We start from the raw sequence: 16,008 nt of genomic DNA, 5'->3' as shown, positions 1-16,008 counted from the left end.
ACAAGCTTTTCTCTCCAACAAAATGGTTTCTGTCCTTTGGTCCCTTGTGGACAACCCTTGCTTTATGTTGTGGATGAATGAGAAGGAGGCAATGGGTCAGTTTGATGGGGCAAAAAACAATAAAACCTTGGGTTGGTGTCTGCATTATGAAGACTTATCTGAGTGGAATAAGATCGAGATAAGTTCTTTGGAAATCATCTCAAGATATAAGAATAAAAAGTTATTTCTTTTGAACTATATATTTCATTTTTATTCTTGATTTACTTTGCTGCACTTCTTGCAGCTTTAGCTGTAAAGCAGAAAATGTCTATGCTTTGCTTCTGTTCTTAAAGCTCTTTAGCAATTCTGCCCTGAGGCAAGGAGGCAAAAACAATTTGGTTTTACTCTCCCACATTCCAAAAATAACTTTAGTAATACACTCTTTGGTTATCTTAAAAGTGCAGAGTGGATACTTTTATCCCAAAGTAGCAGTGTCTGATTGGTGGGGGGACTTTTGCCATATGACTATTACTTAGCAACTAAATGCTGGTGACTCATTTCACTTTGACTGTGGTACAGGAAAATTCTTTCCATGGAAAACACAGGCGGGGGGAAAATCTCTCTGAACCACTATGTAGTATTTTCCTTTAGAAAAGGCTTCTCTGAAAATGAATAGGCACCAGCTGTTACTCTGCCAGCTTAGTCTCCAAAGCTGCCAGAGAGCCTTTCCAAACTCTGTTTCTGTGCGATTTATCCACCAACATATATAGGTAGGTTAAGAACTGTAATAAGAGACCAGTTTGGTTAGTAAACTTAAATCTCAGAGTTTTACACTGACATCCCAAATAAAAGAAAAATTGAGCTAATGGCATTTACAATATCTGGAACACTTACATATGATTGGGTTTGCTCTAGAAACCAATGGTGTTTTACTGTCGCATTATAGTAGCGAGGAAGGGGTGAGGAGGAGTAGGGGCTGGTGGAAGGAAAGAGAAAGAAAGCTGCTTCTTTGCTTTGGGCTGAATAACATGAGCACTTTGGAGAGAAGTGCTTAAGTGAGATGCCGATGTAGTTAAACAGCAAAAATATGATAAAATAGATTCACCTGCTAGGCTCACAAAACAGCCTAATTCCAGCTCTCTGCAGTTAATTTTGCTTGTCAGCATCTCCTTAAAGGCTCTGAGGGTGATTAGGAGTGGGAAAGTAGACTAGTGCAGTTTTAGCCTTGAAAACTGGGGAACGTGAAGGGCTTGTTTCCTGGATGCTCTTGAACTCTGCCATCTCTCTGGACTGGAGGTCTAGTCGCTCTCATGCTTGGCTCATATTTATGAATGGAGGTTAGAGAAGCCGCTTAAACGCTCTTCAGTGCTTACACTCCAGCTGGCTGCTGACTTAGGGAAAACATGACCTTATGGGGCTGCCATGGGTGCGGGGAGTGGTGTGGGCGAAGTATGTCGTCATAGAAAAGACAACCCAGGGGCTGGAGGGGACTTAGCTCTTCCTTACAGCCTGAGACACCTAAGCTATTAATAGTAAAGCCCTGAGTCACAGATGTAGGAATGTCACAGCTGCCTGAGATGTGCTACCGTTACACATCAGAAAACCAGCATTGAAGACCTACCCGAGATGAATGTGAAGGAATGGGCATTTTTCCCCCTTCTCCCCAGACCCACCAAATGTAGTTCATTTCAGCCATACACACCCTCTGAGTCAAAGAGGAGGCAGGTTGACTGACTTCATTCCTTTCCGTTCCCCTGGCTCTCTTAGACTCAACATGTTACAATATTTGCAGTAAATACCATCTAATACTGGCTGTGCATTCTGGTTCTGAAAGATGTGTTGGCCATCTGCTGCTCTCCCTGCCGTGTGATGTCTGGCTTTTTGTCTCTTGCTCATCCCATTTCTCCCACATGGTGGATGTATATGGCATGCGGTCGGGACCCCGTGAGCTGGATTTGGGAGACAGGGGCTGGAGTCGCGTGGGCATTGGCTTTGTGAGCCAGAAGTCCCCAGCTGACAGGACAGCAGGACAGGTCACAGGACAGCCCGTGACCCTGTGGGTCAGAAATCAAAAGCCTCCTCCGAGCTGCTGCTGGGGGGTCAGCTTTAGGCTGATCCGGGTGGTGGACCGTACTAGATGAGGCTATTTGTCCCTTAATCGTGACTAGAGTTCCTCCCTGGCATATGCACATCCAAGGGGCTTGTCTAAAAACTCCGATGAAACAGAGGGAGAAGGGGAAGTCAAAATCCCCCCTCAATGGATAGATCAGACTTTAACTTTGATCCTGAATTGGATCCTGGATAAGGAATAGAATCCTGAAAGATCCTCTTCCCGGGCTGTCTTCTCACTGTCTCTACCTTCCCCCAACCCCATTCAGGTAGATTCTAGCAGGAAGCAGCCGTGCAAACCAAATGTCATTATTCATTTTTCGTAAGAAAGTGAACTTGAAATTGCCATTAGTGTCATTATTCTGTTTTTGTTTTACATTAAGGCCAACTTTATTTATGCAGTTTGCCTGAAAGAAGCCGTAGTAAAAACTGAAAGCGACTGTAACAGGGAGCCCATAAGCTAACCATTGACTAGTCGTACTAATTGGAATCGTCTCTAGCTGGTGCTCGGTCCTCCTCCTCCTGGCAATCATTTATCAGACTGTGGGAGGGGGCCAGGGTTCGGGAGCCTTTCATAGCCCGTCCTCGGAGCGAGGAATACAAGGTGGTGTCAGTGACCAGAGATTAGGACAGTGGAATTTTGCATTTGTTACAGCAGCAGCTGTAGCGAGTGGTTTCAGCCGCAGGGCAGAGTCCCCGAGCAGGGCGCGGCTGCAGCTCGGCGGGCGGGCGGCGGAGAGCGCGGGGGCGATCGCAGGGCGGGCGTGGGAGCGGGGCCCGCCGAGGCGGGGCGGGACTCGAGACCGCAGCCCCAGACCTCACAAGCTGATGCCGGGGCTTCTCCTGGCCTCCCCAGCGCCCGCGGATCTGTCTGCCGAGGCGCGCTTCCACTCCCAGAGTTTATTCCTCGTTCCTTCTTCGGTCCCGCTCGTCGGAGGACCCGGTTGCCATGGTGAAGGAAAAAGGTAATTATAAATATCGATCACTGTGCATGGTTGCAGAAGTTGGAATGGCACCGCAGGGCTCGGCCACCTAACGGGGAATGATCAATCGAAAGCCGGGCGGACATGTTCTCGGTGTGAGAAGCTCTGTATTGTGAAGTCTGGGTTTCCATCGAACCCAGACTTCGCTCAGAATCTTGAATTTCGCCACCGCAAAGGAAGCACATCCTATTTCTGGAGCACGGCTGAGCTCTGGGATGTGTGTCTCTTTTGATTGCTATTGCATTTTGAATTTTTTGTTGTGTTTGAGACTTGCCGTCTTGCCCCCCATCCCAACCATCATTCCCTTCATCTCTTACCACCGCGCTCCACCAATCAATAAGTTAATTAACATATGTCATGAAAGGGCTCTTCCTGCCCGGGCTAGGCTGTGTGGTGCTGGGACATGCCCAGGCCTCGCTAGATCCGGCTGAAAGGAGAAGCTGGTCTGTTTTAAAGCCTTCAGGTGCTCTGCGTGTATAACCTGTCATTTCAGTATTATTCCTAATCACTCCTCCAAACACCTTCTTTAAAGGATGCTGCACATGGCAAAGGAAACTACATCACATCACAAGGAGAGTATTAAAAGGGAGAGGACAGATGTGGCCTGAACAGGTGTATATTATTTATGCACTAGGCGTGGTCCTGAAATGGAAGGTACGTCTTTCAGAATTGAATGATAGTTGAAATGATTTGTTTCTCTGGGAAATGTGAAAGAACACCGCAATGCTTGTTTTGAGTGATTCAAGTAATATATAAATACACCTTGTCTTAAGAAAGTAAAATGTTGCAGGAGAATAGGGAGGGAAAGTGAAAGCCCCTCACTTCTGCCTTGTCAGCTTCAATTCCCCTCTCCTCTCTAGAGATAAAATTGTTAACGGTCACTGTGTATCTTGCTAGACCTTTCTAGACCGGAATTAGAGAGAGACAGACACATTTGAATATAAAAATTGAATCGTTCTACGATCGTTTTTCTGTAACTTATTTTTTTCTCTTTTATTATGTCTTAGGGACCTTCACCAAATGATTTTACAATGTAAATAACCACTCTTTAATTTTGCTGTCTAGTACTCTTAGATTTATTGTCACATTTTCTTACCGTGGGGACGTTCTTTCCTCCCTAAACACAGACAGCTACTCTTTCAGGGCGGTCTTGAACCATTTCAATGACTTATCTGTGTTTCCTTTATCTTAAAGCTACTACAGGGAATCGATTTAAGATGAAAATGCTGAACTCAAGTTGATCCTTGTTGCTTGAAACTCCGTTTGCTTCTCTTATACTAATGGACGGATTTACATACAGGATCCTCAGAGCTTAGCAGTGTAAAGGCTGCACCTCAGGACAAAAGAGAAATGTGATTGTGCTCTATTCACTTTGCTCCTGTAGATTTTTAGTAATCACATGCTGTAGCTGGTCTTTCAGTGGGGATATGGTAATTGAGTGAAATGATTCGGTGTGAATAAAGGTGCTTCTAATAATATTTCCACCCTTTTGGGAGTGCTTCCAGGAACCCTCAGTACCAAACACAGATGTTGACATTTACTGCAGGTCAGATCTCTTCATTTGTAGCTCCCACCCAACTATGACATGGCCCTCATCTCTGGTGCTAATGGATTTGAGTTTGTTTCCCTGATATGAGTAATTTATGAGTGACGGGAAAGGGAATTACAAAACCATTTCTTCATTCCATTCCTGTGGGACTCTTGGAAGACCTAGGCTTGCTATATATGGTATATATTATAAATCAGTAGTCCTCAAATAGCAGCTCTTTTTCTAAGTCATTGTAGACTTTCCAAAGCTTAGATTGCCTGGGTTCACATTGCTCTACAAGTCAGTGGCCACCTTCTAACTGGAACACTTTGGACGGGCCACCGAGAGGTCACATACTAATATTATCTTAACCCTTAGCCACTGATTAAAGGCTGTTCTGTTTTTATTTTGAGGTCTGTGTCAGTCCACACCACTGCTTTCTGATTGCACTGACCTCAACCCCCAACAGAGAAAGGCAGGTTTGTTTCGTTTTGTTTCATTTTTTGTTTGTTTGCTTTTGGTAGTTACACAAGGGCTTCCATAGAAAAAAGGGAACTTGATCATAGCCCTTAAAGTGAGAAAGGCACTGGGGATCGTTTAGTCCATGCATTCATCCTAGAGATGAGAAAACTGGGGATCAGAAAGGGTAAGTAAGTTGCTCAAGGTCACACAGCAGATCGTAGACAAAGTGCTCGTTCTCTGTGTCTTATCACCCAGTGGAAGAGAGACCACAGTTGCCAGTGTATTGATAGCTGCTATCTCTGTCACAAGATGTGAGCCTTTCAGGAGTGGCACTGTGTCTCCATCTTTAACTTTCCAGTGCATAGCTTAGTGTCTCCCGCACCGTAGATCAGCAAACAACTAAAACAGATTGGCCCGTTGTCAGAGCTGAAACAGGAAACTGTGTCTTCTTGACTCGGACACTTCTCCAATCCTCTCCATTTCTTCTTGTTCCCAGAAAAGCCTAGCTCCTTCCTTCCTTGTGGAGCTGTCAGGAATCAACTTGAGGAGGCTCAGGTCCTGGCAGTGTCCATTCCGAGGAACATGGCTGGCCCCAGGGGGAGTGGCATAGACTCTGTTGTGCTTGCCACTTAGAGCTCACACTGGCTTGCCTCATACTTTTCTCTCTAGGATAAGATACCTGGTTTGGGGCTGACATGGGCTGGAGAGAAAGCACACTGGCTGATTGCCTCCACTAGTGTGGAGTGGCATTTGCTGACATCCTTTGACCTCATTATCTTTTGTTCTCCTGACCAGGTACCCATTCACTTCCAGCTGCAGACACTTACTGATTCCAGAATCTTGATGAAATGGTTATTTCTCTTATGTCTTCAAGGGTACCTTACCCTTGCTGTATCCTGTGACAGAGAAGCACAGGAGATTTCTGCGGGTTTATCTGTCAATAACTGCCTTCCTAAATAGATGCTCGTCAATCTGTACTCCAGAGGCTCACTATACTCATTTAAAAAGCTGTAATTGTCTAGCTAATGTGTGTTCCAGTGCAAATTTTAAGAATACAGAAGGGATTTATTATTTATCTTTGTTACAGAAAATAAAAATAAGCAACTGTTAGAAATTAAGCTCTATAAACACTTAGTTTAAATAATAAAGAATGCTTATGGTTTGGAAACCATGTGAAAAGTCTAAGAATTTAGCCACAAGACAAACTTCAAGGTAAATAGAATTTTACATTTAGGCACATCAGATTTTGTTTGTTTTGTTTTGTTTCCTGGAAGTTTTCTGACATTGTTAGATGGCCCAACTCACTTTTGGGATAGAGCAGGACCCAGTGAAACTCATTCCAGTGTCTCAGTGGAAGGATGTTCACCTTCCACCCGACATTCATGTGTGTAGGGACACACACATACACATACCCACAAGGCAAGTACTTTCTCTAGAGCAAGATTTTTCAACCTCAGCATCACTGATATTTTGAGAGATAATTCTTTGTGATTCTGTCTTGCGCATTGTATGATGTTTAGCAGCAATCCTGACCTCTACATACCAGCAGCACTGATTTCCTACTCATGACAATCAAATATGTCTCCAGACATTAGCAAATGCCCTTTGGGCAACAGAATTGCTCCAGTTTAGAACTACAGCTGTAGAGAGCAGTAGGGTGCTAAGACACCTTGGTCACAGTTCTCTTTAAGGTTTAGTTTAATGGATTCCCTTGAGCACAGAGGGTGACAGATGTGAACAATTTGTCCTTTTTTTTTTTTGAAACAGAGTTTCACTCTTGTCGCCCAGGCTGGAGTGCAATGGCCCTGTCTCAGCTTACTGCAACCTCTGCCTCCCAGGTTCAAGTGATTCTCCTGCTTCAGCCTCCTGAGTAGCTGGGATTACAGGCGTGCACCACCACACCTGGCTGATTTTGTACTTTTTGTAGAGATGGGGTTTCACCATGTTGGCCAGGCTGGTCTCGAACTGCTGACCTCAGGTGATCCACCCGTCTCGGCCTCACCAAAGTGCTGGGATTATAGGCATGAGCCACCGGGCCCGGACTAAGATGTGAGCAATTTGTATGGGAAGTCAATCAGACCACCACAACTCCTCCTTGATGTCATTTAGCTTTTGGCAGAAACAGATGCTTCAAATACTAAAGCTACAGAAGGACTAATAAAGGCCTTCCTGCTTATTTATGGGCCTTATTTTCCAGCTCATTTCAGTTGCTGAAAATGGAATAATCCTCTTCGTCAAAGTAGATATGTCTACAGAGATGTTCTAGCTTAGTTCTTTCTTTTCCTTTAGGATTCTGTAAGCCCTATTCTGGTCAGGAAACTTCCCTATTCTGTTATCATCTCCTGCTTGCCCTTTCTGTGTTAGGCAAAGTGCTGGGTACTCAGGAAGCTCTCAAGGGTTCCGAAGATACAACAGCTGCCCTCTGCTTCTTTACCACCTATCAAGGAAGTAAATAAGCTCACGAATAACTCCTATTACATAGATGTTTAAAGAGGCATTGGTCCAGTGCTCTGGCAGGTCAAAGGTGGGAGATTTAGCTTCCAAGTATGCTGATCAGGAAAACTCCCTGAAGCAGGCAGCTCTTAAACTGAGGATTTAAAGGTTGGGGATATGTGGACATATAATACATTGAAATGAAAAGAGAATGGTAGATTCGAGAGAAGCCACCACATTAGAATTGATGGGTCCTGACAGCAGGTTGGGTGGATGTAATGAGAAGAATTCAGAACAAATGATCTTAAAGTTTTGAGTCCAAGTAGCTCAGGTATCAGTTTGCTAGTGGCACTGTAACAAAGTACCACAGACTGAGCGACTTAAACCACAGAAATGTATTGTCTCATAGTTCTGGAAGCTACAAGCCTGAGGTCAAGGTGTTGGCTGAGTTGATTCCTTCTGAGGACTGTCAGGAGAATCTGTCCTATGCTTCTCCCCTGGCTTCTGGACATTTGCTGGTAATCTTTGGTGTTCCTTGGCTTGTAAAAGCAACTACCTTCCTGTTCACAGGGCATTCTCCCTATGTGCCTATCTGACTCCATGTTTCCCCTTTATAAAAGAACACCAGTCCCAATGGATTAAGGCCCACCCTAATGATCTCATTTTGACTTGATCACCACTGTAAAGACCCTATCTCCAAATAGGACCACATTCTGAGACACTGGGGGTTTGGACTTCAATAGATGAGTTTGCAGGGTGATGCAATCTAACCCATTACACGCAGGCATCAGTGTTAGATGTGGCTAGGCTTGGGAAGGAGGACTGAAGAGGAGCAGAGTGGAATCAGGTGTGGGGTGGGAGAGAGTTGTTAGTGGTGAAGAGGAAGGGAGGAGGTCGGTGGGAGGAAGGAGATGAGCTCAGTTTTATAGACCTTAAGCCAGTGATGGGGATAAAGGACTGAGGGGTGATTAGAAGTGAGTAGTCCAGTTCGTACCTCTTGGGCAGACTCTGAGATTTCTTGGCCGATTTGTACAAGCTTGCTACAATCTACCTTAAGGAAGATAACATTAGAAACAGGCCTTGCTTTCCCTTTGGAATAACAGGAGGCATTCAGATGTTAGGCATCAACAGGGAAGCCAACACCACACCTTTCTGCCTCAAGCTGCTGGGTCCAGCACCCTTTATGGTTTGGAAGCAGCCCCTTCCTGCCACATCTAAAAGCCACTGCAGCCTTGTTCTTGGCAGCTCCTCAGAACAGTGGTATACTGTGTCTCAGATGTCACCTACACCCTGGCACCAAAGTAATCCTTTTAGGACACTGAATCATCGTATTTCCCAGCTCAAAAACCCAAACAAATGACAAGGTAAGGTTCAAAGCTTCCTGCTTGTCATGCAGGGTTCTCTTCAAGTCCTTAAAATACCTCCTCCCTGCTTCCATCTAAAAAAATGTTCTTCTAAACCAGTCTTATTTTATTTTCATTTTAGTGTTATTATTAAATCTGTCAGTGATTGAACACATATTAAATGGCAGAGCTTTATATACACTGTCTTGAATCTTCGAACCCATGAAGGTAAGTAGTATCTTCCCCCTAATAGGTGAGGGAAAGGAGACTCACAGGAGGTCAGAGATCACTTAGTTATCATGTAGAAAAGCTAAGCTTTCTATCCATTTTTCTGCCTACAGTGCTAATGTCCACCCTGAGTCCTTTTACCTTTTGAATGACCACAGGGGTGGTATTTTCCACTCTAACCTCAGTCATACTGTCTCCCCACCTTGTGAGACATACTGGACCCCTTTTTATGTATTTATCGAAGATCTAACTCAAGTTTGGCTTCCTTATAGAACTCCTCGAAGGCCCATCCCTTCTGTGAATTCTTCTAGAATTACTCTGTGCACCTAAGTAAACACCAGATAAACAACAGTCATCACCTGTGCAACTTAGGACAGTGCTCTTTCTCTCAAGTATTTGACTTCATATACAGTCTTGTAAAACAGCCTTAGGAGCTGTGAAGTGTTGCTGCCTCTAATGCTATCTGCCCTCCCAAAACACACAGTCACACAGACACTCAGATGCATGCACGCTGCCTGGTGTAATCAACACCCACTTCTGTTCCATCCTCAGAAAGGCTAAGAAAGGTAGGTCTTTCACTGTGGGTAATAATTCCTCATGTGTGCAATGACTATTGAGTCACTATCCAGATATCCTCTTTCACATATGCTGGCCACTCCTAGCCACAGCTTGAATTTTAATGCCTCACCCCTACCTGCCCTTGGATTGTCTTAACTTCAAAAGCTCCAGTCTTTTAAAGGAGATACCACCAACAAGGACATTTCCTAAGTAGGGTCTAAAGGGAAGTGATAGATTAAAGGAGACCTACAAGGCTACAAATTTCAGAATAAATTGTTCTTGATCAGTGACTTGTTCACACTACTCAACTGTGAATTTCCCGTCTTTGTGGGGAGGGGTGCTTCAGTTTTTGTCATCATATTCTGCTTCAGAGAAAGCAATCCAAGTGTGAATTGCTCATACTATTTTATAAATGAAAGTGCTACTCTTACCAGGAAGTGTGGTTCTGCTTAGTATCTTCATTCCAGAAGTACTGTCTGAATAATGGGATTTCCAAAGCTAAGGGAAAGGATTTCACATGTTTAAAAAAAAAAAAAAAAAGCATAGCAAATCCCCTGCCCTCTGACACCTACTTATTGATGTTTAAAAAATGTTTATCCAGAGAGAAAAAGATGTTACTTCTACAATATAAATAAATATGAGAGAAGGAACACATTGACTTGAATGCATTCAAAGCTCTTGAGGGCAATTTTTGATGACAGGAATGGAGTCAAGAATATGTAGACAGTGGGCATCTGAAATGGAAGTTGGGCCTCATCTATTGTTAGCCACTCCCAGACTTTGGAGATGGTGTTGCTTCTTACCTTTCCCATGCCAGGTCAAATGACCAGGAAGGATGAACAACTTGTATTGCATCACAGAGAGTTCCTTTTAAAGAACGACACATTGACTTTTCCAAATTCCTGCAGAAGATGTGCTGCAGGAGACTCACCCCACCAAGAGGCGTATCTTGGCATTTGGTTCATTTTGAGGAGGTGGCCCTCTTTGCCATCGTATTCACAGCCCTGGGGGTCAAGAACAAGGATCCTGGTATTGTTGGCTTCTCCTATGCCAAAGTCAAAGTGCTGAGTGTTTTCCTGAGCCAGCATTAAAGAGCCAGAGAACTTTTCAGAAGGTTCAGTGATCAGTGAGTGGTGCAGGATTTCTTCCCATTGTGGTTGAGTTTGATCCGGGCACACCACAGTAAAAACCAACCCAGCTTCCTATTTCATTGTGTGTTTGTCTGATGGTGACTCATACTGAGAGGTATGTTTATCCCAAACTGGCAGGAGCTGTGTATTCAAGGGCAAATTTTGTTAACAGTGGGGAGAGTGAATATTTGTTATGCATGACCTCTTTTCTCTGAAACATTGTATTTGTGCTCAGACTGACATAATTAATGCTATTATGGTCCAGTGTCCCCTGGGGGTGGACCAGGGGTGAGTTTGTGTGTCCCTGTTGCAATCAAACAGGCTGGCTTGTTTGAATACTTGCATTTAACTATGAAGATCCTGGCTTTTTTAATACTTCTAAGGAAATTACTGTCTAGGACAGGGCTTCTCAAATTTCAGCTGGGATCAGAATCATGTGGAAGGCTTGTGAAAACACAGATTTCTGGGCCCTGCCATCAGAGTTTCTGATTCAGTGGGTCTGGGAGAAGGCCTGAGATTTGGCATTTCTAACACTTCCCAGATAATGTTGATGTTCTTGATTCAGGGACCACACTTTGACACTGTGCAGGTAATCTGTGGTTTCTGTGGGTAAAATGACCAGCCCTACCAGTGGGTAACTCAAAATTTTTATATGAATTTTTATGAAGAAGCTACTTCGCTTCTTCATTCCCTTTTGCAAATTTCATCTTGCTCACCGTGCACAGATGGCAAAAAGAAGGTAAAGAACCTCACTGTCACTCTGGCGCTCCTGCAGGATGAAACAAAGCCATGTTTCATAATGAAGCAGACCTATGAGATCCCAGTGGCCAAGAAACTGCTGTCAGTGTATGATACTGGGAGCAAAGGTTGGCAGGAAGTTTAAGGTATTTTTTCATGGGGGTGAGTTGGGGCTCAGCATGACTTGGAGAAGGCAACATTAATCCAGAATGAAGGCACAGGTGTGCATATTCTGCAGGTGTCGTTCCTGTCTCCAAGACTTAGGTGAGCATGTTTACCTGGAATCGTAGAGCTGTTTGGAATTTTTGGGTAAAAGTTCATTAGCAACACAAACATTAGCCAGGCATAGTGATGCATGCCTGTAGTCTCAGCTACTCAGGAAGCTGAGGTGGGAGGATGGCTTGAGCCCAGGAGGCAGAGGTTGCAGTGAGCTGAAATCACCGTGCACTCCAGCCTGAGCAGTAGAGCCAGACCTTGTCTCAGAAAACAAACAAAAAAAAAAGTAAAAGAGTTCATCAGCTATCTTGGCTCACAAAGGCTACCACTCCCTCTTTAATCTTTGAGGAATTAAAATATGTTATTTAGACTCGGAGTGTTTCATTTACTACCACTGTACAGTATTTACTGTTCATTTGGTGGAAGTAGATCATCATAAAGTCCTTTATCCTCCTTGTCTTTATGCTGAGCAGGTGAGGAGAAGGAAGAAGAGGAGGGTTTGGTCCTGCTGTCTCAGGGGTGGCAGAGGTAGAAGAAAATCTGTGTGCAAGGGGATCTGTGCAGTTCAAACCCTTGTTGTTCAAGAGTCAACTGCATTCTGTCTATGTTCTAGTAGTCTTTATTTTTTCTTCTGTTGATTTCTGTTGTTCTCTATTTAAGAAAAGTGGGTCAGATACAGTGGCTTATACCTATAATCCCAGCACTTTGGAAGGCTGAAGCAGGCAGATCGCTTGAGCCTGGGAGTGTGAGACTCTGTCTCTACCAAAAAAAAAAAAAAAAAATCCCCCCCCCCCACCAAAAAATTAGCCAGGCATGGTGGTGTGTGCCTGTATTCCCAGCTACTTAAGAGGCTGCAGTGGTGGGAGGATCATCTGAGCCTGAAAGTCGAGGCTGCGATGAGCCAAGGGCATACCATTGCACTCCAGCCCGGGCAATAGAGTGAGACCCTGTCTAAAAAAAAAAAAAAAAAGAAAAAAAAAAAAAAAAAAAAAAAAAAAAAGAAAAGAAAAGAAAAGAAAAGAAAAGTGGATCGTAGGAAAAGGTGTCAAGGTTATTCCTCACTGGAGTGTCTGATGGGGAATGGGAGAGAAGGCTGAGTACTCCCTTCCTGGAAAAATGATAGGGGCTCTGGGTGCCCGGGTCCATGGAGGGTCTCGTAGTGACACATGAGCTAGGTGAGTATCCACCGGACTGCTGCCATGTGCCACTTGAGGGACCCCTTCTGAATGGCCATGAAGGAGCAGTTTTAGGAGTGATGGTGATTGGAGTCTGCAGGACGAGAGCCCAGTTATGCTGAGCACTAAAGAAGGAGTGGATGCCCCTCTGTCCCTGCTTACCTGGAAAATGCTACCACTTCTGACATGTATAGAGGTCCTAGCCTAAACCTCAGAAATAGCAATGAGCTGTGGCAAAGGGCTTCTAGTAGTGGCCTGATCACATTACAATTTCTTGAGGTCTCTTATCTGTGAGGCACTTCGAGAATAACCCAACACACTGAAAAGATCCTACTGTTAGTGGATGAATGGGTTAGCAGGTGTAGAGAGGGATGCCGATGGAGAATGCAAAATGGAGGGGACACCAGGCGATAGAAGGGAGATGAACAATCTTCTATGGAGGTTCTAAGGAAGGAAGGGCTACAGTCCCAAGGGAATCAGAAAAGGCTTTATGGAAAGGGGGCATTTAAGGTTGGTATTTGAGGAGTTCTGTAGATTTCTTAATGTTGGGGATGGTGTTTAATTCAACTTGTATTCATTACACAGCGTCTGCTCCATAGTAAGCACTCACTGAATGTTGAATGAACTAACAAGTGAATGAATGAGGTGTATGGGTTGGGGAGATGGTTATTCTTATTTGGGAAATGTTTTTTAAGAATCTAATATGAGATAAGCCATCTAGATATAGCAACAAATAAAATGCAGTTCTTGACCGGAAAGCACTCACTTTCTAGCAAGAAATGGACACACATAGATAAGTCATTATGATACAATGTGAAATGTACCCAAAGGGGAACTATGAAAGTCATATGGGACTGCAGGACAGAAAGTGATTAATGTTGTTGGGTGGTCACGGAAGACTGGGCTTTGAAGGATGAACAGGAATAGTGGATAAAAAGAGGATTGAGAGAAAGGGACTCACGTGGGTAAAACAGAAGCAATAAAGTATGGCTCCTGTCTGAGGAGATGCAAGCAGCTCAGTTTAGCCTTTTGGCCACGTGATACAGCAATGGATATAAGGAGAGGTAAGTGGGGAGCCTCGTGGGTCACGTGGAGCTAAGGATGATTAGAACTGGGGTCAGACATACGGATACCCCAGAAATCAGGCAGGTGACCTGAGTGGAGCCTGGGGCAAACTAGAGAGCATGGCCCTCCCTAAAGGGAAGAGTTACTGTGTCCTTCATCCTAGGTCCCACAGAGGGGTGCAGGTCAAGTTGCCAGGCCTTCCAATTTTCAAGAGCAGCTGGAAATAGGGATTTTAATGTAAAATCTCCGGATGTTTAAATGTTGACGAACGATTTCACTTTCTCTTTTAAAAATATTGTGTGTGGCCAGGAGCAGTGGGTCACGCCTGTAATTCCAACACTTTGGGAGGCTGAGGTGGGCGGATCACTTGAGGTCAGGAGTTCAAGACTAACCTGGGCAACATGGTGAAACCCCGTCTCTACTAAAACTACCAAAAAATTAGCCAGGCCTGGTGGTGCGTAACCGTAATTCCAGGTACTCGGGAGGCTGAGGCAGAAGAATCACTTGAACCCAGAAGGTGGAGGTTGCAGTGAGCCGAGATCATGCCACTGCACTCCAGCCTGGGCAATAGAGTGAGACTCCTTCTGAAGAAATAAGTATTTGTGCGGGCCAAACAAAACATGTCTGTGGGTAGAACTCAGTCAAAGGGCCTCTCAGTGATGGTTTGGAGTTTAATGACATGTCCACCATGCCTACCCCAGGAAGAAACACACTTTTACACAGCAAGACCCAGGATTCATACACACATGCATATAAATGGCTGAAATAAAACTCACATGAAGCAATACTTACCTTTACTCTCTGCTATTTTCTTTTCTACTTTTTAAGTATGCTGGTGATGATCCATTAAACTTATTTTATGTTCCAGTGGTTCAAGACCCAAAGTCTGAAAAGCACTGGCTTAGACCCTCTATACTAACTACTTAAACTTTTATTGATGAAATAGAGTAAGGTACTTCTGTGGGCAACCATGTTTCCATTCTGAGTACTCCTGTTACTGTGCTACTAGGTATGTTTGGGTTACGTTGAGTTTCTTCACTTGCAACTGGACAGGTTTTGACAAAAGAATGTCTGAATCTTTCATTTGCCACTTTATCCTTAACAGAAGTTGGCAGGAATTTGGTGTCATCTGTCTTGGGTGCTTGATACAATTAAGAGCTAACCCAACTGCTAAATTCAGAGTAAAATACTGTTTGAATTCCAGCTGGAAGTCCAAAGAAAACCCTCGCAGAGCCCATGTCAGCTTTCAAGCGTGGTATTTCTGGAGTTGCTTTTTCAGTTGGGATTACTTTTCGCCCCAAGTCTGCCTCTCCTCTTTGTGTTCACCACACTCACCTTGTGTCCTTGCTTTTGCCTCGCAGCCAGGGAGGGAGGAGCGAGATCAGGGCTGGGACCGTCTGTCACGTGTCATACCATCCCTCAGTGACCAGCTCTTCATCTACATTGTCGAGCATTACTTGCTGGATAGCATTCATTTTTGAAGTATAAGAGCTTTTCCAGAAAAAATATCATTTCAGCCAGGCACAGTGGCTCATGCCTGTAATCCTAGCACTTTGGGAGGGCAAGGCAGGTGGATTGCTTGAGGTCAGGAGTTTGAGACCAGCCTGGGCAACATGGTGAAACCCCATCTCTACTAAAAATTAAAAAATTAGTTGGAAGGCTGAGGCAGGAGAATTGCTTAAACCCAGGAGGTGGAGGTTGCAGTGAGCTGAGACCGTGCTAGGCTGGACTCCAGCCTAGATGACAGAGCAAAACACAGTCTAAAAAATAATAATAATAATAATAATATATATAAATGTATATATATATATATAAAAATTTAAGGGCTTAGGAGAGAGTTCACCCCTCCCTCAGGAATGTCCAAAAGGTGAGTTGTCAGCAGGCCTTCCATGCAGCAGGAAAGGTTTAACCATTGCTTGGGTGCAGGGCATGTCTGTCATCACCCCATCTTGATTTGGAAGCACCCTTGCAATATACAACAGGATTTAAAAAGCACTTGGACTTTTGCAACAAGAGCCCAGGAGTGGCTTCTTGCCATTGGAGAGAGTTGATATGATGGAT

At 44.3% G+C, this 16,008-nt stretch overlaps 1 protein-coding gene across 7 annotated transcripts in view; it reads left to right on the top strand.

The window, feature by feature from the left end:
- ABLIM1 (actin binding LIM protein 1) overlaps window positions 1-16,008 on the top strand; it is a 399,253-nt gene that overhangs the window by 192,712 nt on the left and 190,533 nt on the right. Inside the window, exon 1 of one of the 7 annotated variants that reach the window (XM_073019388.1) lies at window positions 2,859-3,053. The exons of 4 other annotated variants lie outside the window; for them this stretch is intronic. In XM_073019388.1, the coding sequence (XP_072875489.1) occupies window positions 3,038-3,053 (16 nt within the window). In that variant the 5' untranslated portion in view covers window positions 2,859-3,037. Of the gene's footprint in view, window positions 1-2,858; window positions 3,054-16,008 lie in introns of those variants that run through there. 2 more of the 7 variants (XM_073019385.1, XM_073019386.1) reach the window with 2 other exon arrangements.

This window comes from Chlorocebus sabaeus, chromosome 9 (genome assembly GCF_047675955.1).
Source record: "Chlorocebus sabaeus isolate Y175 chromosome 9, mChlSab1.0.hap1, whole genome shotgun sequence".
Classification (NCBI taxonomy): domain Eukaryota; kingdom Metazoa; phylum Chordata; class Mammalia; order Primates; family Cercopithecidae; genus Chlorocebus; species Chlorocebus sabaeus.
Note: the sequence above shows the minus strand (reverse complement) of the source record. Positions and strands in the feature narration are given on the sequence as shown.